General features: G+C 38.2%; 1 protein-coding gene across 1 annotated transcript in view; it reads right to left on the bottom strand.

The window, feature by feature from the left end:
- Positions 1–6,869: 6,869 nt before the first annotated feature.
- Positions 6,870–20,491, bottom strand: part of LOC140161183 (uncharacterized) — a 106,340-nt gene continuing 92,718 nt past the window's right edge. Inside the window, exons 6-7 of the mRNA XM_072184632.1 lie at positions 13,472–13,558; positions 6,870–9,589 (exon numbers count right to left, since the gene is read on the bottom strand). Of these exons, the coding sequence (XP_072040733.1) occupies positions 9,410–9,589; positions 13,472–13,558 (267 nt within the window). The 3' untranslated portion in view covers positions 6,870–9,409. The remainder of the gene's footprint in view (positions 9,590–13,471; positions 13,559–20,491) is intronic.

The following is a 20,491-nucleotide window of genomic DNA, read 5'->3' as shown; positions in this document are numbered from 1 at the left end:
TCCTTCCGTTTCCTTTATAATCGGTTACCCAACTGAAGCTATAATACCAGCTTTATTGCGATATCGCACATGTAAAAAAAGACAAATGTGCACAACCAGAGAAGATCCGATTTAATCAGTTGAGCTGTTTCAATGAGTGTTATCTTGGTTTAATAGCTTTTAATGGGGTTTAAGTCCTGCAAAGGTCGAGATGAATTCTACTGTAGACATGACTGCATCATGTCAGAGTTACAACTTTCGTTCCACAAGTTCTACTCGTATTTATTTATTTATTTATTTATTTATTTATTTATTTATTTATTTATTTATTTATTTATTTATTTATTTATTTATTTATTTATTTGTTTGTTTTTATTTTACTCAGGTTTCATATTTGGCACTCTTCTAGACTGTAAGGATAATCGGGTCTGTTTAAAGCCACATTCAGTGGACTGAAACGGTACACCAGTCAGACATGCAAAACTACAGTAAAGAATAAAAGAGACAACACACAGTAGAGGTATTAAAGAATTATTATTGTTTTTAATGTACCAAATTCACCAGTGGATACTTGCATTTAATGACTGGGATATAAAAATAGAGAAAGGATGATTCGTATGGAGTAACGATACAAAGAAAACAATATGACACAGAATAGCTCATTCCGGGAGCTCATTAATTGCCAATAGCCTTTTGATGTCATGTACCCTATGTGACGCTGAAGCGGTACAATTCCGAAAGACTGTTATTCAAGGGTCATTCCGAAGATTCGTTTACCGAAGGATTATTACTCTGAATTTAAAATAAGTCTCGTTATTACAAAGGATCACTACTCCAAACATTGCAACTGCACCCTTGTTGATCAAACCGTACTCCGAAGTTCATTACTCCGAAGGATCATTACACCAAATATCAGAATAACGGTCTTTCGAAATAAAGACCCTTAGGCCTACCGTAAATTCGGAGTAATGACCCTTTGGAGTAACGAGCATTCGGAGTATTGATCCGTCGGAATAACGAGCCTTCGGAGTAATGAACCTTCATAATAAAGGCTATACATTTGAACACAAAAATGTACGTTACTTTCATCGCAAACTGTTTGCAAAAATTGACCTATTGTTGGGTAACATTGCAACTGCCCACTTGTTGGGCAAACGTTGAAAGTTTACAAAGTATCGTCAATTTGGTTATTTAGTTTTTGTTCAACAAGTTGATCAACATTAAGCGCCGCCACTACCAAATAGAAACCTGAAAACCAATCAAATTTTGTAGATTCTTGACGAGACACATCAATCCTATCAATTCTAGTAGAATAAAAAACAGAAAAATTAACAGAAAAATGTACGTTACCTATATTTTATCAATATGTTTGGATGAATCGTGTGAAAAATTGGATCTAAAATATAATGATAAAGGTTGATGCTTTACGCCCAATATTTATTGGTCTCGCTCGCTATGAGTTTTAAAATACTGGACTCGACTCAATATGGGCTCAATCGATCCAATTTTATATAAATATTGTTTCGTTTCATCATCAAATCGACAGTTGCCATTTTCTTGATAAAATGATTCGCAGTAGTATTGCAACATGCAGACATTGTCGGCTCATAAATCAGCGTACTTGGTTTGTTAAAAATAAAATCGTCTGGAAAACTCCATAGCTGCAAACCTTATGGCTATACAGGTAGTGGTCCTTAATCTCCCGAAATAATATTTGTTTCTTGTAACCACTTCATATTAAGGGAGCACACTACAATTTATTTATTCCAAACCTAGGCCAACTTTATCGAATGACTGCACTATACTGTGATGCATAATGCCGCCCTCTTGTGACGAATACTGGTCATCGTATAGTTGGAAAATATTCACTTGAAGAATTGATCATTGTAAAATACACCGGATGATATACTCGGTGATATACTTTTTTTTAAAGTTTATTCTACAATATATACGCCTTTCCTGGGAAGAACTTTATTCAGCCAAAGGAACAAACTTTCATTTGATTTGCATGAAATGATGCTAGATGTTGTCCTCATCGAGTTATGGGCGTTTGAATCATACGGCATCAGGGGCTATCTTAACGTGGCTCCCGAGCACGTTCGTGCAGTTAGATTAAAAATCCGTGCAGTGAGAATTACAAATCCGTGCTTAGAATAAACACTGTACGGCCGCAGGGCGCATGTTCGTACGAACAAATGATCGTACGGCGCAAGGCGCATTAAAGGAACATCGCAATTTCCGTAGTAATTAAAGGCACTATCAGCTGGTAATCCCGAGAAAGCACAACAATTAAAATTGGTAGGAACAACCTAAAAGTGACGGATATGTCTACAAAATGTGTTGATAGATATGTTTTGCATGTGATCAATCTGACGAAAACGTCAATTTTGACGAGTATGAAGCTCCATTCAATGGACGCATCCATATGACATTTCCCCGTTATCGCTATCGGTCTTATCATTTCACTTGCAGGGTATGTTAGCAACCCTATTATGCACAAAAATGCACAAATCTGCTTTTTGAGTGGAGGATTATTTAGAAAATTTGATTCAGGAAATCACTGATAGTCCCTTTATTCAAAACTGAAATAAACCAGTGCACTGTTAGCAATGCCCGTAATTTGACGGTATTATAACTGGAGTCCATACTTGTTAGTCATAAAGCTGGTTTATTTTACCAATTCATTTTTTAACAGTGCAATGAAATGGTGAAGAAACAGTAAACTTATTATGACTGGTAAATTATGGACTCCATTTATATAACAACGTAAAATTACTGACATTTCTTTTTTTACGGTGTAATTGTGTCAGAAAGCGTCATTAATTTTGTCGAAATAGAATATTGCCATGTATCTACACTATTGGCGGATGTATTTGAATGTATTGCCCTGCACTATTATTACATCATAGATTATCAAAGAACAGAGATCAAGATTATCTGGATCGTAATTATACGGAATTATGCTGAGTCAATAATAATAGTGTATGTTTCACTCGAACCTGATGCATTAGTGATTGCACTGATGCACACACCCCTGTGGGGGTGTGTGGTGTTTGACACAAACCGAGGACAGTGTGTATTGCTATCAAACCGCGGACGTGTGCATCGTCTTTTCATTCGCCTAACTGTGGCCTAAAGTGGCGGATTTTGTGTGTGTGTATGATACGAAACGGAATTGTAGCCATCAACTGCTGACTGTATTTTTTACACACGTGGTCCGCAGTTTTGAGCAAGTATCGCTCAAATGAATTTAGCATTCATTTGAGGTCTATTGCAGCAGTTTGATGCCGAGGACTGTCCTCGGTTACATGTAAGTCCGTAGTTTAGAGTAAAGGGAAAATCTTGAGTATGTCCTCGTTTGCAGCAAACACCGACGCATACACACAGGTGATGTACATGAAGGGGTGAGTGCCGCCTGTTTATAGTGATGGGCGGAATTGAAACAACCGCAGGGTTGGTGTAGATATAGATACATCACTACGGTAATCATCCTGTTACATTACTACTTCTGTATGTTTGAAAAATGATTATAGAATACATCTATGTCCCATCTAGACTAGAAACAACTTCAGGAATCCGGGCTCTAAATATTTCTAGTAATTTGGACCACAGCGATGAAAGCCATTTCACAAAAAAGCTTGGACAACACTTGATTAAACCATAATCTAGTACTTCCATGATTAAACGAATGCACTGGGTATTTTTTACCAGTCTCTATAATTTTAATTTATTTAAAAAAACCACATCATATTTACATTATTTTACACAAAAAATAACGCTCAAAAGTAAATAAGACATTCATCCATGCCAGGTAAATGATTCTCAGAGGCTACGTGGACATTTTATACTGCCAGCAGTGTTTTAGCTTCCAATCTTCCCGGGGTGTACACTGTAAACTAGCTGTTACATTGTTCAAACACGTTAGGCGTTTAGCTAAATTTTTATTATTATCTACATGTACCTTCTCAGAAAAGGGTTTCATATTTTAAAACCTACTCTCCTACACATCACAAATCCAAATTGAAATCAACACCATCTCTTTGGTTTATCGCACTTTGAGTTTGTATCTAAACGCATCCTAAACACTTATACCCCCATTCTAAACACCATATTTATCTTGTGTTTATTATATATGTTTAGATATCAAACATTAACCTGTATGTAATCTAAGCAGAAGCAAATCACCGCTGTTTAGTTTGTGTATAGATTATATACAGGTTGATATCTAAACATGTCGCTTTAATAGCTAAACGGTAGCATTTAGAGTGCTTCGGAGGGATATAAGTGTTTAGTATGCATTTAGATACTAGTTCAAAGTGTGATAACTTGTAAACCAAAGAGACAGTGTTAATTTTATTTTGGAATTATGACATGTTGGCGAATAGGTTTAAAAATATAAAACCTTTTCTGAAAAGGTATTGTAGATAATAATAACAATTTGGCTTAACGCCTAACAGCTCCTAACGTGTTAAAAGTAAAAAGTGTTATAGCTAGGGATTTACAGTGTATAATTATTAAATCATTCTCTGTGTTGTGTACATCTACTATATAATAACCACAAATTATACACCGCGTATTAGTACAATTTTAAATAGTAGCCTATAATTTTAAAGCAAATACACACATATATATTTAACACTGTACAATTTAAATTATTCGGTGGCCTTTCTAACAGTATAAAAATAATTACAATTTATCTAAAAATACCTTCAACAATAAAAAGTACTTCTTTGTATACGCACAACACTGAAAGCCAAACTGGAGTCTAGGTGACTCTAAAAGCAGAGTCCATCCACTCTGCGATCTAAAATAACTCCATATTGGGAGTCATTTGACTCCCTTGAAGAGTCATAAATTTCTAGACTCCGTTGAAGAGTCACTGTTGATGACTCTACACAGGAGTCATTTGACTCCCAATATAGAGTCATTTTAGACATAGAGTCGGGTAGTGGCAAGGATTCTCGAGTACTAATAATATACTATAGGATAAGCCATAGCCACTCGTTTGCGCAAATGAAGTCAGTCATTCAGCCTATGCGCGATCATGCATGTGATGGCATAGCTGTGTAGGAGTGTATTACCTGTGGAAGAGATGATGCATGTTTACGTCATCGTTTCAAAAAAAATTAAATTGCGAAAACCGACGAACATTTGGTTGTTTTTTTTCATTACTATCATATTTTGAAAAACCAAGTAGCTGAGAAGTTACCTCAATATGCTAGGAAAATATTATAACCGATGACCCCATGATGAGACTGGCTAAATAAGCTGTATTTTTGCCGGAAAGGGTACGTAATTTAGCACTCGACGTCCGCCATCTTGGATAAATTTGGTGTACTGAAAATGCCCAGCAACTGTCAATCAAATACGAACTTGTCAATTTAATACGGGATAAGTCTGTTCCACTGTGGCATAAGTACGCACAACGTTGTTGTGCGAACGTGCGTACATTTTAGGCTAAGGTGCCTGAGCGTTACCAGGACGTTACTAGGTGTACTGAAAAAGCCTAGCAACTGTCACTCAAACTGCCGTTGTGTCCCTTGAACTACCGTAAAGTGACTTCACTTTTTATACAGGGTTTGAATACGAGTGTCACGGCCCTAGTAGTGGCTGGACTCTGCTCCTAGAGTAACCCAGACTCCATTAATAGAGTTACCCTGACTCCATTACATTACAGGGTCACTCAGAGAGTACAAAAAAAGACAAAATAATGATACACATAGATGTATATCAAGATAAAAATTCAAAGTAAAGACCTACCGGAATAGGAGACTTTACTCTGAGTTTCATGCCATAGGCGATTGTCAGACGACACGATGGAGAAAATTTAGTTTGACCACCCTCCTCGTGGAATGGGAGAATATACATTCCATGGTGTCAAGAGCCAAGCAATTACAGAGTCTGACTTCCTTGAAGAGTCAAAAAATTTCTTGACTCCGTCGACGACTCTGAATGTAGAGTCAATTGCCCCCACTGGTAGAGTCAACTGACTCTCCGGTGATAATCAGGTGACTCCTTTGGAGAGTCAGTGCTAGTTTACTCCACTTATAGAGTCACTTGACTCCATTCTGGCTATCAGTGAATGGTTTAAACGTATTGCAACATTGCTGACAAATTGTATCTCGGCAAACTGTATCTGGGACATTTTTCCAACAGACTGTCGAATGCAACATTACGTACTAGATAGCAATGTTCTTGGAATCAACTAATTAAGATTAGGCTAATCAGTGGGATGGGAGATGTTCACTCTCCACTGTGGGGTGAAATCATGGGAGTATTCCATTGCTACAATGATATAAATAGCCAAGTGGACCAAAAAACGTGTAAGATTGCACGTGTAACCTTACACGTGTAAGATCGCATCTTATACGTCTTAGAATCTAGCGGGATGCTTAAATTGACGAATCATAATTTTTTATATCTATAAAGAACCCATATTTAAACCCCAAACAACCTATCATCTTACGCGTATCATCTTCTACCAATGAAATCTTGCCATACCATTTCTTATACGCATAAGAATTGCCTATTAGGATGGACGGTATTCCAATTTGATTGGAACATACGACGAGCGCCGAATAATCTCAGTTTCGATATCGATCTGTACCGCGATAGTTTTCGCAAACGTGATCATTTTACTTTCACCTCTTGAAATTAATTGATATTGAGTAAAAATTGACTCCAGATAACTGAGAAAAGTAGCCAGAAAGTGAGATAAATCGGGCTGTGATCATGACGGACCAACAGTCTGTCGCAGAGTTTCGGCTGAGACGAATATAATTTATTCGTCTCAGGTTTCGGCATATAATACAGGACATTGAAGCATTCATAAATTTAGAATATGCCTCGTTTACGATGACGGTGACGAGCTCTACTTATCCTAAAAATAATATCGCGTATCGTCCATCACTAAAATCCAAATCTTACACATAAGAAGTCGTGGGTCTTACAAATCTCAAAACGTCTACACATATTATTGGTCGAAGTTTGTTACGCGTGAGATGATTGGTTGTTTTTGATTTCTTACTCTGTGATTCGCCCGGGGTGATTCGACAATTGAAGAATCCCGCTAAGATGCAACCTTACACGTGTAAGATGCAATCTTACACGTGTAACCGTAAACGTTTGTCTTACATGTTTTTGGACCACTTGGCCATTCATATACAATGGTGATAGGTTGGAAATCTGAATGAATACAGAGACGAAGAAACTTTAGTCCACAATAGCTCCAGGAGCCTTAAAATGGTCGCCATATAGATAAATTGGTTTTGCAACGTATCAGAGAAATAGTGGTGGGAGAACGATTCAATGATGTGTCGGGTGGAACAAATCAACAGCCTTAGAAGACAAAGGTCGTTCTGACTCGTTCATGGTCTGGGGGAACTCAGAAGAAAGGAAGGACGTGGCTACCCCCATAAAGCACCGGATGACCTTGAATAATACCAAAACATTGTGAGTCCATGACGTGTTTAAATGTCATTATTTCATTTATGGAGTAATCACGTGACCTTAGTATTGCAATCGACATCTCCTCTCAACCCTTGCACGACATCTTAACTGTTCTTTTTTCGAATCCAAACTTCAGTACAACCCGAGTGCAACCTTCTTCCGTAGCCAATTTTCTGATACGTTGCACAAAACAATTTAACCATTTTGCGACCATTCTCAAAGGCATCTGGGCATTTTGTGGACTAAAGTGTCTTCGTCTCTACGTTCCAACGGATTTCCGACTTTCTGCCATTACAAGCACTGGAATGCGCGCATGATGTCACCACAGATGCAGGTGACACCTTGCATCCCATTGAAATCCTGATCTTACTTGTTTCCTAGTAGTACTGACAGGATAATTGATGAAAGAGGAACTTCCAGTTTGCCCAATTCTTTTCTTTTCAGCGATGTTGCACTACTTTTTGGCCAGTTATAGTGGTATAATAACACATTGTTAAATATTAAACGCTGATATAACAGTAACAAGTTGACAGTCCTTAAAGACATGTAATGTCATTCATTCACAATGTCATTTTGTGGACTTAAGTTTTGTGGACTAAAGTTTCTTCATCTCTACGTTCCATTATTATGAGCTGGCATGATCATGTTTGAGTGCTTTACATAAGCTTTGCAGCCCAATTCTGTAATCTTTGTAAGTTAGTTTTGCAACAACCAAGCAGCAGCCCATCACCATTGTTGATTTTTGAAAGGTCAAGGGCACATATATACGACAACATGACAACTGTCGTACAAAACCAAAAAATGACGCATCCGAGAAATGTTGCGAAGCTGGTATATGCAAAGCTTGAACAAAGAGTCGAATTGAAGAGACATTGACATTTGGGGATCAAAAACAACCCTAAGTTTCGAACAAAGTCTGCAGGACATGGATTTGTCCCTGACTTTTAAGGCTACAGGTATAATTTTCAGACACAGGTCTGAACTTTTTCAAATCATTGTTTCCGACTACGCACCTATGTTTCAGATGGACATTTAATTTTGAAAAGACCATAGTCATGATAGTGATATAAATTTATAATACATTTGTATAGCAACCCTTTCGAAAAATAGTGCATTGCATGTGTACTTGCTCAATTAGCATTTTGCGAAAATTTTATTACAAACCTGAACTTAATGTGATTCTTTTTTATGGACCTTGTCATTTTACATGTAAAGTGTATTGAGATAAAAATTAGAGGAGGTTGAAACGGGTGCTTATCCTCATTTTAGGCCATTTTAGGGACTTACGCCGAAAGGTGCAAAAAAAAAAAAACCATACAAATTATTGTGTGACCAAATTTGCATCGAATGCTACTTCAGCAAGTACGAATGTAATGAAATACATTATAAGGGGGCTATAATGGTTATGAAACAAATATGGGAGCTTATGGGGAATACACCAGTACGATGAGATTCCTTTATGAGTGTGACCACATGTCTTTAAAGCCATGAAGCCGGACCATGAAGGCAGCTAGAGGATAATATCTGTCAAGGTCATGTTGCTCTTTTTAAAGACATTGGTATATTCTTCACACATGTCACATTGCGGTCGAAAAAACTCATTCACTCGTCAAGACACTACCAAAGCACAGCTCAAAACAGCTAAGCATCTGGATGTTCTGCGCACATTACCCTTCTCGCCTGGTTTCGTAGGAAGCATTGAGAAGCATACAACCAGAACCAGAACCAGTTCATTGGCTATTGTAGTTCATGTGCCGATTCATGGGAATGTAGCACTTTGGTGCTGGTTTTACAAACCATTCATTCTTTTAAATACAACCGTCTTACAATGCAAATACGTTTCCTACTTTCCTCGGAGGTTGGCAGGTTGTTATGAATGTCATTGAGTCTTTTATCCATCACGTTTTTATCATTTTGTTTTCTTTCATCAGTCAATCTGGTCGAAAAAAGCCATTTTATGCATCTAACCGCGTACATTGCATCATTCAACATAAGGCGGCGGTGCATCATCTGCATTTGCTTGCTTTGTCGGCGATGAGTCTTGTCCTATAAATGCAATTAATGGTTGACCGCCTTGTCCAGGGCCGGCGCCATCTTGTCCCCCAAAACTAGTAAACGATACTTCTGTGTTCTTTTCACTTATTGGACCCGATGATGGAACCTGTAAAATTAATTAAGAGTAAAAAGTTCGTGTTATTGGCTTACGAAATGAAATCACCTTCTATAGCCAGAATTATGTAATGGATAAGGCCGGAAGATCGTGGGTTCTATTTCCATGGCGGCACATTCCCTTGCTTTTTTTTTCAAGTTGGGTTGTGTGCAGGTCGGGATTTGTGTTTATTTGTTGTCATGTTTAATTGTAACACTTTGAGTTGGTAAACTGTTCTATCGTTCTTATTAAATATATTCAGTTTCCTCTTGTAGCGAGCAATCGTTCCCCATATTTGTTCTTGTGCATGATGCGTATCCCATTACCTACTTTACAGAATTATGTATCCAACGTGTAATATGGCCAATATGTCGAATTCTAGACACCACGATCTCAAGTGAACTATTAACCACTAATTTTACAATCCTGGAAAAAAGACTTGGAACACGTTGTAGGATGCAAACTACCATATCAGTTTTTCCTTTGACTTTTGGGTATATATATAGGAATTACTTTGAAAAATAAAAGTACCACAATAATACCAAATCGCTATGCCCCTCCGGTGAACATGAACATACCATATCTAGGACAATATTCATGGGGTGTCCCTGGAGCTGGAACGCAGTACAGAGTAGTTGGTTGTACGTAATTATGACTCAACTAATGTGGACTTTAGTCCTCCAGAAAGCCATGAAGTATGACAGTTGAGTGAGACGTATTACCATGATTACCTCTTACGATTGATATAGCCACTCAGTCGATTACGTTACATAGTAAACAAGATTCATTGACATAGAAAAGAGAAGATATTGCATGAAGAAAGGAGAGTTTGCACTTAAATTGCCTTTCCAAATTGACTTTCCAAATCTCCCAGGACTTTCATTATACGCCATCTTCACAGAATCGTGAGAATAGTACTTTTGAATAGGTAATCTTCCAGACGGTGAAGTACTGCGTTTTGAAAACTCTCTATTGTCGTAATCATCTTTGATAAATTTAGCAAAAGTAGGTCAACTATGTACACCTTCATAGCAACAACTTTTCATTAAAAAAGCATCAGCTACTTTTCTGCTCTTTTTACTATCATGACTATGTTTATTATCTACTAGATTATTCCAACCTCCATTAAAACATAGTAAATTTAGTGATCATGATCAAGGATGCATCAATGTGTCCGAATTTCTACTGACCATTAGGACTTGGATGTCTAGCTAGCTACCTTCGACTATATTTATGAATCATCATCATCATCATCATCAGTCGGCTGCGGAGCAGACGACTACAAGCTTTCTCCAATTATTGTGATCTTGGGCAAGCGAAACAATTTTGTTTGGTGCAGCATCCCTCCAGTATCTCACAGGAGGTGCTGGACATACTGTAAGTACAGTGTGGGTGACCGTCCCGGTTTCCTCTTCCCATGTGGTGGAATGTAAAGGGCATATTCTTTCACAGGTTCATCGTCTTCAAGACGCAGTGCAGTATATGGCCGAGAAATTTGAGTTGATGAATCTTGACTCTGGCTACCAGTGGAGTGGTGTTGGTCAGGTAGATGGTTTCATTTGAAATCCGATCCACACGTTTAACATGACTCTGTAGCAAGATGTTGCAAAGGCATTGATCTTGTTTTCCATGTCCATGGTGATTACCCATGATTTACACCCGTACAGAAAGACAGTAACACAAGTTGTCTCAAACAGCTTGATTTTTGTTTCGATTGGCAGGGATGGGCTTCTCCAAAGGCGTTTCAGTTTCCAGAAAGCTATTTATTCAGAAATACGTATTTATGAATACGTATTTATAAATACGCACGTGACCCATGGGCACGATATATCATGACCAGCAAGCGTGACCAAATCCTCATGCCATTGAAAAGGATAGGAACTCTTTAGATAAATATCATCAAAATTAAGTATTAATTGAAAAGCAAAATTATTACACATGGGAGGATTCCGATTTTGTAATTATCAAAAAGTACTTGCCGACGGAAAACATATTTATCGACGGAACGTTTACAAATAATCACAAAGTTAAACAACTAGACAATTTTGCTGCACAGTTTTGCGTTGATATCGCCTTTGCATTCAAATGTACACCCGCTATGTAGAACTTTGAGACTTACTTACTCTACAAGCTGTTAAAAAAGCATCAGTTATTTTTCTGCTCTTTTTACTATCATGACTATGATTATTATCTACTAGATTATTCCAACCTCCATTAAAATGTAGTAAATTTAGTGTTCATGATCAAGGATGCATCAATGTGTCCGAAATTCTACGGACCATTAGGACTTGGATGTCTAGCTAGCTACCTTCGACTATATTTATGAATCATCATCATCATCATCAGTCGGCTTTCTTCAACTATTGCGATCTTGGGCAAGCGAAACAATTTTGTTTGGTGCAGCATCCCTCCAGTATCTCCCAGGAGGTGCTGGACATACTGTAAGTACAGTGTGCGTGGCCATCCCGGTGTCCTCTTCCCATGTGGTGGAATGTAAAGGGCATATTCTTTCACAGGCTCATCGTCTTCAAGACGCAGTATATGGCCGAGAAATTTGAGTTTATGAATCTTGACTCTGGCTACCAGTGGAGTGGTGTTGGTCAGATTGTAGATGGTTTCATTTGGAATCCGATCCACACGCTTTAACATGTTTAACATGACTCTGTAGCAAGATGTTGCAAAGGCATTGATCTTGTTTTCCATGTCCTTGGTGATTACCCATGATTTACACCCGTACAGAAAGACAGTAACACAAGTTGTCTCAAACAGCTTGAATTTTGTTTCGATTGGCAGGGATGGGCTTCTCCAAAGGCGTTTCAATTTCCAGAAAGCTATATATTCAGAAATACGTATTTATGAATACGTATTTATAAATACGCACGTGACCCATGGGCACGATTTTGGTGCACAGTTTTGCGTTGATATCGCCTTTGCATTCAAATGTACACCCGCTATGTAGAAGGTCACTTCGAGACTTACTTACTCTACAAACTGTTATGGCAGCGCGGAGGTGGTCACGTGCGTAACGTATTTCTAAATACGTATTTATAAATATAGTCGAAGCATACTGGTGTCTAAATATTATGAGATCTACATGTACATTCTGTAACATTCAAGTCAAGATAACACCATATCATGTAGACAAGTTGCATTTTATCCGCCATGATAGTCCCTTATTGTTAAAGTAGCTTGTGAATTTGACGGGCTTTATCCCTTTTCCATCATGGGTTGTTTATCCTGTTTTATGGCGTCTGTGCCCAATATACAATGACACTTGATTGATGCTGTATTCGAAAGGAGATAACTGCAGCTAACCTGGTCTTAACTGCAACCTGTAAGTGCTTTTTAAACACAATTTATAGCTATCTATATTTCTTATATTGCTTGTTGACCTTTGTGTACGTCCCCGTGCGGACGATACATCAATGGGATATCGACAGTCGAGATGTATCATTGCATCAGCATTGGGACAGATGTTTATAAATATGGTATGACCTCAGGATCAAGTAAACCTATGGATTTTATTTCTCACTGTTTTAATTTGTAGATTAAGTTTAATATTTTATTAGGTGACTAGGACTGTCCATTCCCCCAGGATATATGGACCAATGGTTAGGCAAAGCACGGTTTACCGACATCCACTGCTGATCAAAGAGAATTCTGCACGTTTTTCTCTTTAAAATACTAAGTAACAACGTGACCTTGTGAAAAAGCCAAAGAGCACGAAGAGCCGGTGTAGGGGAAGCGTACCGTACTATCAATATTGTCACTGTGCTTGTTTTTCAAGTTAATCGCGATTAAGCGCATGATGAATCGACATTTTTCTCAAGGAACTGTCAATCGCTTGAGTTGCCTAAGGTGATTTGTATTCTGCCGGTAATTCTTTATACTCACTCTAGTTTGATACATAGCTCTCATGTGAGACGATGTCTCCTGGCGTAGTTCTTGATAGAAAGAAAATACACATATTTCACACATTAACTGCGAATAAAAAGAAAAATACATGAATGTTAAACTATAAGTATAAGGCATCACTCGCATTCTTTCTTTCTCTCACAAATGTTATTGAAAATGAAGTATAAATGATTATGATTGTAAGAACTGACTGTAATATAATTTTAGATATTTCTGTTGATCGGGTTTTATTCATTTTTCTACAACATGATAAATTGCAAGGTTAATTTGTCCATAGCGAGTCTTCATTTAGCCATATCTTCTAAACTTGCATTCATAGATGTCTTTTGTGTCTTGTGTCAAATTTGATTACAATTCTTATGCATTGAATTTGTTCCTTACTAAAATGTGGCGGTTTTGTTTGAGATTCTATTTGACATTGTTTAGACAAAATCATATATTAAAGGACACTTCAATATACTTTTTTGGTATATCAAAACAGACTTTCTCCATCTCCGAACTCGGTTTCCTTTCAGTATTTAAAGGCACATTTTAAGTAAAATTCAATTCAAAGTAAAAAAGTCCATTTTATTAGTGATGCCAACAATTTTGTTGTTTTTCTGTTTTTGCCAACGTAGAGAATTTAAGTGCAATGAACTTAAACAACTTAGCCTATATAGTAAGCTGATGCAACTGAAAAAAGTTATTGCAACGAAATGAGTCAACCTAACTAAAACTCATTAAAACGTATTTCGAATTTGTCAACATTTGACCACTCACCCACAGAATTCAGCTTACTTCTATTTTGGTAATCAGCGCAAAAACATCATATGGGAACAACTCTTGATGAAGTTTTGCTATTCAAATTTGTATAAGTAAACAATTCAGTTGTAATAATCGCATTCAATTAAGTACTGTTAATCAAAACGATCTTGAGCTAGCAATATAATATTCGTTGGTGACAGCATGTCACCTCAAAACTAAAGCCTGCACCTCTGAAATAATTTATTTGTGTGTATGAAAACAAGAGCACTTGAAGAACATTAGAGAATGAATTTGGAGAAAACCTTCTGATAAATACAAAACACTCGCTGTGCAGCAAGACCTTCCCTCTAAGCTTTTAATGAGGGACTTTAGTACTTTGAAGTATCACTTCAAGTGTCAACAATGATTTCTTCTTGCCTGCTGTTGGTACTGACTGTATACAGTAGTACAAGTACTACTAGCGATGGCATATATCCATTGCCTTCGGTGTTTAATAACTCTGCTGAACATGTATCAACCCATCATCGTCACTTTTCAAGACCTGTTGTCTATTACCCAAATTCAACATCTACTAGACAGATCCTGGTCAGTGGTGATATCCAACCCAACCCTGGCCCATCAAGTAAGCCAGCTACCTGCGCAAATTGTGAAAGATCGATTCGTCGGGACCATCGCAGATCCACATGCTCTTCCTGCCAAGAAACTTTGCATCTGAAGTGTACCATGCTACCTCTTCACCTAAGTTCGTCAACAGAATCTTCCGGTTCCTAGTAGTATGTGTTCTCCATGTACTGCAAAACTGTTACCTTATGCTGATGACTCTATGACATCAAATAATGCATCCATAAATACTACTGACTCTAGCTCAAGTGCAACCATTAGTTCTTTCAGTGATCAATATGATCAATCTTTGCTTCTGCTGAATGCAGGAAGTATTGTTAACAAAATTGCTTGATAAACACTATGAACTCTAAACCTGCCATTATAGGCATTACTGAATCTTGGCTCAATGCAAATATTACTGACTCTGAACTCTGTATAATGAATATTGTATGCTTAGAAATGACCGTGCTACCCGTGGTGGTGGCGTATGTATGTTTATCCACAACTCCCTTAAGCCCAGGATTTGTAATAATTTTTCCACTCCTGATTGTGAAAGTGTTTGGGTTGAATGCAAGTTTGCCAAATGTAATCTGATGATATGCTTGTACTATCGCCCCCCCATATCGGAACACTAACACACTTCCTCAACTTAGTTCCAGTATTGCTCAAGCTCTCCGCTCTAGCCCCATGGACTCTAAATTAATTGTCTTTGGGGACTTTAACGTTAACCTGTTTGACTCATCCCATTATCTGTTTGATGAGTTATCTGATCTCCAGCACAGCTATGGTTTGAAACAGCATATATCCCAGCCAACATTCTTTGGTCCAACCTCTGAATCTCTTCTTGACCATATTAATACTAATGATGCTAACTTGATCAGCAATATTACTCACTTGCCTCCCCTTGGTGCTTGTCACCATACTGTCATTCAGTGTTCTATTAACCTTCACAGCCTACCCCAACCAAGGCTGTTAGTCGACCAATCTGGCAATACAGCAAAGCAGATTGGGACTTGGGAGGCAGCTAATAGGGAGCTGCTTAATTTCCAATTCAATGAATATGATGATGTTGACCAAGCTTGGACAAGTTTCCATGGAGCCTTTATGCAGACCATGTGTACTTATATTCCTCAAAAGTCTGTTAAATGTAAGACCAATGACTCTCCGTGGCTGAATTCAGAGCTTCGTAAACTCATTAGAAAGAAGCACAGATTGTTCAATCAGTGGAAAAAGTCCAAGAAGACTAATGATTATAAGAAGTATAAAGAGGTTAGAAACAAACTTTCTAATCAGCTTAAGTATGCCAAACAAGATTATTTTTCCAACCTGCTTGATAACAACTCTCCTGGCAAACGCTTCTGGGGTTATGTTAAATCCAAGTCCTCTCAGTCTTCCATTCCGGACAGTATCCACTACAAAGATGTCACTGCCAACACCCCATGTGACATTGCCAATGTCTTTAGTTGCTTCTTCTCTGAATGTTTCAACCAAGATGAAGTGTATGATTCTTTTATTTCTAACTATGATACAGTTTCCTCTATTTCTCATTTCAGCTGCTACACTGGTGAAATCCATAAGCTTATCCGCAAACTGAAAAACAACTCTGCTGCCGGTGTAGATGGGATCACCAGTGTGATGCTGAAGAACACAGCCTTTTCTGTCTCTCCTCTCCTTGCTCAACTGTTCAATCTATCCCTTCATACTGGCTGCGTGCCAAGCGCGTGGAAGCTTTCCCGTGTGATTCCGATCTTTAAATCTGGTGACCGCCAGTCTGCCTCCAACTACCGTCCTATCTTGCTTCAGCCGATCATCAGTAAACTCATGGAAAGAGTCATTCACCAGCACATCCTCCAACATCTCAATCAGAACAACATTCTCACTCCCCGGCAATTTGGTTTTCTCCCCAAGTCTTTATAAAGTTATTCCCTCACAGCATATTTGCGCTTTGGATACAGTCTCTCTTTCGCCACTGCTTCTTGGTTTTTAATTTCTTTTCACGTGGCGTCAGCGCTCTACGCATGGCCCTGGTCTTCTTTGGTCTCAGATCTAAAGGCTTGTATTTCTTGCCCTTGTAGAATTTGCGATCCGATAAGCTGATTATCTATTTGTTTTCATGAATTGGAAGACATTCATTGATGTATTTCTGAGCTCAATCATCTGAAATAACTGGAGCGTGAGCCACCCAGGCTGGTGGCTCATTTTATTAACAGAAGGTTTTCTCCAAATTCATTTCCTAATGAAGAATAATGATGGTTGAGGCTGTACTAGTACATATATGGAAAAGTTTTCCTATGAAAGTCTCTTTAAATAAATTATACTCGACTCCAGTGTGTGCACACTGTGTGTACAGAGGCATTCGAGGTCAATGCACAATGCATACATTACCACACAACACACTGAGCAGGGCTGTACGGAAGAGGGTATGGTTTTTCCTGCGGTACGACAGCATTTTGTAACCAATCGGATTCCTTTTTAGAGAGTAGAATCTGGCAAAGTATTTCTAGAAAATACCGTTTGAGCCAAGTAAATCGGACTGACTATTATCAAGTGAGAGCCGTTTATAGCACGCTACTTTAATGACACGGGGTGCATGTCAGTGTATTTCGCCGTAAATCGAGTGAGAGTTTGGGAATACCTCGCGGTGTTTAGTGCTCCTGTACGACGAGGTCTTTCATCAGATTTCCTTAAATCGGGGAAAGGAAAGTTTAATATATACATGAGACAATTAAGAGTGAGCCAAAAAATAAAAGACATTCCCTTTATAATAATTAATTGAAGTTGAAAGTGAAAAAAGACAATTTTCTCCCATTGTTTAACTGTGGGACCCCTTTTATTTGAGCAAAAGAGACTATTTTTCCATATTGAGAGTGAGTGTGAATGACCCTCGTATTTTACTGTCTTACGTCTCTCATCATGCTCATCTTAACCCTTCTCTCCCTCCCCCTCTCTCTCTCTCTCTCCCTCTCTCTTCCTCCCTCTCCCCTCTCTCTTCCTCCCTCTCCCCCTCTTTCCCTCTCCTGCTTTCCTCTTTCTTTGTCCAATTTCCGTTTTCTGTGCATCATTCATCATGTCCATGCAGGGAAAGCTAACTTATTTTGAGAGCAACACACTGGGAATAGAATTTGCTTCCTTAGTAAGCAACCTCTTCACCTCAAATATCAGAACTACATCCAATATACCGGGCCATATAATCCTGGAAACTGTTTAAATAAGCACGTCAAAGTAGTATCATTTAAGTTATATGATATCTTTCTATATTGCCCTGCCAAATTGCCGCGCATTTCAAGTTAACCACGTGACCTCCTTTTCATATTATATATCCAAATTCATTGATGCATTAAAGCGTCATTGCATTCAGTGTTTACAAATTAGCTTTAATGAATTACCTTTTGGAATGCTTGGAACGAGCTGAAAGAAATATTAGCTAATTAAACAACCCACAATTTGCTGTTTGATTGGGCCATGAATCACTGTATTAGTTTGAATCTGCGCTCAACAATATGTTGAAGCAGCGGATAGGGATTGGCAATTTGACGCATGATTTCAAACGGCACATAAACAGATCCATGAAGGGCCACTCCGAGACTATTGAACGTGTTGAGGCAGCCACCGACAGTACTTTCACGAATTTCATTTATCATGTTTATAATTTTAGATTGTCTGGTGTGTCTGGAAGAAAAACTTTCTGATTTAATATGAGAGTATACCGTCTTAAAACTTGTAAATAAGCAAGAAAGTTGTTTTATATTTTAAAAAATGTATCAGCAACATACACACCTTAAAAATGAACAAGGGCGGTGGGATATATACAAATATTGTTTGTTTTTAGAAAGACTGTACATATAAAGACTTCGAACTCGCCAAAACGGCTTTATTGAGACAATGTGCGCGCAGCCCGCAAAAATTATATATATTTACACTATATTTTGGCCCATGATTGGTGGAAAACGGACTCCTTGCCCCTTTTCTTTTTCTGTGCCTTCCCGATTTTCACCTTCATTTTTGTCAGAGGGGCAATTTTAAAGTTTAAAGTTAGCGACTATTTTGAACTGTTGCGATTTGGTATTTCACAGCATCTTGCGAATGGTAGTGAACTTTGGCAAAAATTGCATTGATCAATTCATAGCGAGTGTGTAGAAGAATTCAAATATCACAGATATCCTGAAGTAGGTCCTGTGCGGGGTCCTGTGGTTCTTGAGTAATGTTGTAAAGAGGGCTGAAACAACAACACTTTCGTAAAACGTACATAACTCATTAACAACAATAAATCAAGCATGTTTTCAAATTATAAGCTTTGTAGAATGAACTGTTGTAAAACATCAAAGTGTTATTTTTCAATAATATATTGATTTAGATAATGAAAATCCATTTTGACTGCTTCGACCAACAATACCTAGTCTACCCATAACTTTTTGTTTTGCACATAGATCAACAATGTAGATTTTTCATAAATATTTCAAACTCAACCCGTATATTTTTCTCTTCGCATTGCACTTTGGGTTATATTAGTAAGTGAGTAAATATCAGTTCGGGGGCACTGCTAATTCAAAGACGTCTCTGATATCAAAGACGGGTCAGTGATTTCACATACGGGGGTCTGTGATATCACATACGTCGTGCTTTGTTTACAGTTTGGGGCTAGATGCAGCATATCGGAAAGAAGGTGACTGTATCGGAATATGCTTTCCTATGTTTAGCAAATATCTGCCTGTGCAAACATCATATCTATCTGTGCAAATTCTGACAAATGGTCCCAGAAAACATTTAGATTGGCAAAATCGAGCCATATCCAACGTTTTGAAGTAACAAAAATCCCAAGTCATGGGGGAGTGAATATTTTGGCAAGGCAAAAAAGGAGGAACAATGAATTTTGGCCAGTCAACGAGGGAGGAGGGGAGCGAATTTTGGCACGCATTGTGGCGGCAACTTTTCAAAAATATATTCAAAAATGACTTGAAAATGGTAGGCCCCTACGGAAACGTTCAGGCCTAACCTCGTGGCCTGACTCTTGCACACGTGCATGGGATGAATTCGGAGAAATATGGACACTTGTATTTTATTGATAGGGGTAGGGTTATGTTATGATTAGATGGCTCAAAATAGATCAACAAATTACGGTAAACCAGGCGCGTGCCCACTGCCCAGGGAGTGGGGCTTTGGGGCCTGCAGCCCCGGGTCTTTAAAAAAATGAGGGAGACAAGAGAGACAGAAGGGAGAGGAAGGGGAGTGACAGAGCAGTGGCATAGCCAGGCCCGTTTTTTTTGCGGGGTGCTGATTTTGAAAAAGTGTTTCTTTTTTTTCCAGGGGCGATTTTGTAAAAAGTGGACCTTCTTCACAAACTTTGGACCTTTTTTTGACTAAAAAAGCATAAAAACATATTTTTTTGCTCACTACGGTTGTAAATTAGGATTTTTTGAGGACTTTTGCCCCACGTACCGCACGGGCCTGGGGGTGGGGCAGTATAGTGCCCCCTACAAAAATTGAAGGGCGGAAAAGGGAGGGAAAAGAAAAAGGTCTACTTTTTCGGTCTGATTTCCCAAAAATTGAAAGAAATAACCCGACAACTGAAAACATATATAAAATAACTGCCAATACCGGAACGAAAATGTTACAAAAATCAGGACAAAATATTAGCAAAACTGGGTTGAAAAT

Source organism: Amphiura filiformis, chromosome 9, assembly GCF_039555335.1.
Source record: "Amphiura filiformis chromosome 9, Afil_fr2py, whole genome shotgun sequence".
Taxonomy (NCBI): domain Eukaryota; kingdom Metazoa; phylum Echinodermata; class Ophiuroidea; order Amphilepidida; family Amphiuridae; genus Amphiura; species Amphiura filiformis.
The sequence above is the reverse complement of the archived record's forward strand: the minus strand, read 5'-3'. Positions and strand labels throughout refer to the sequence as shown.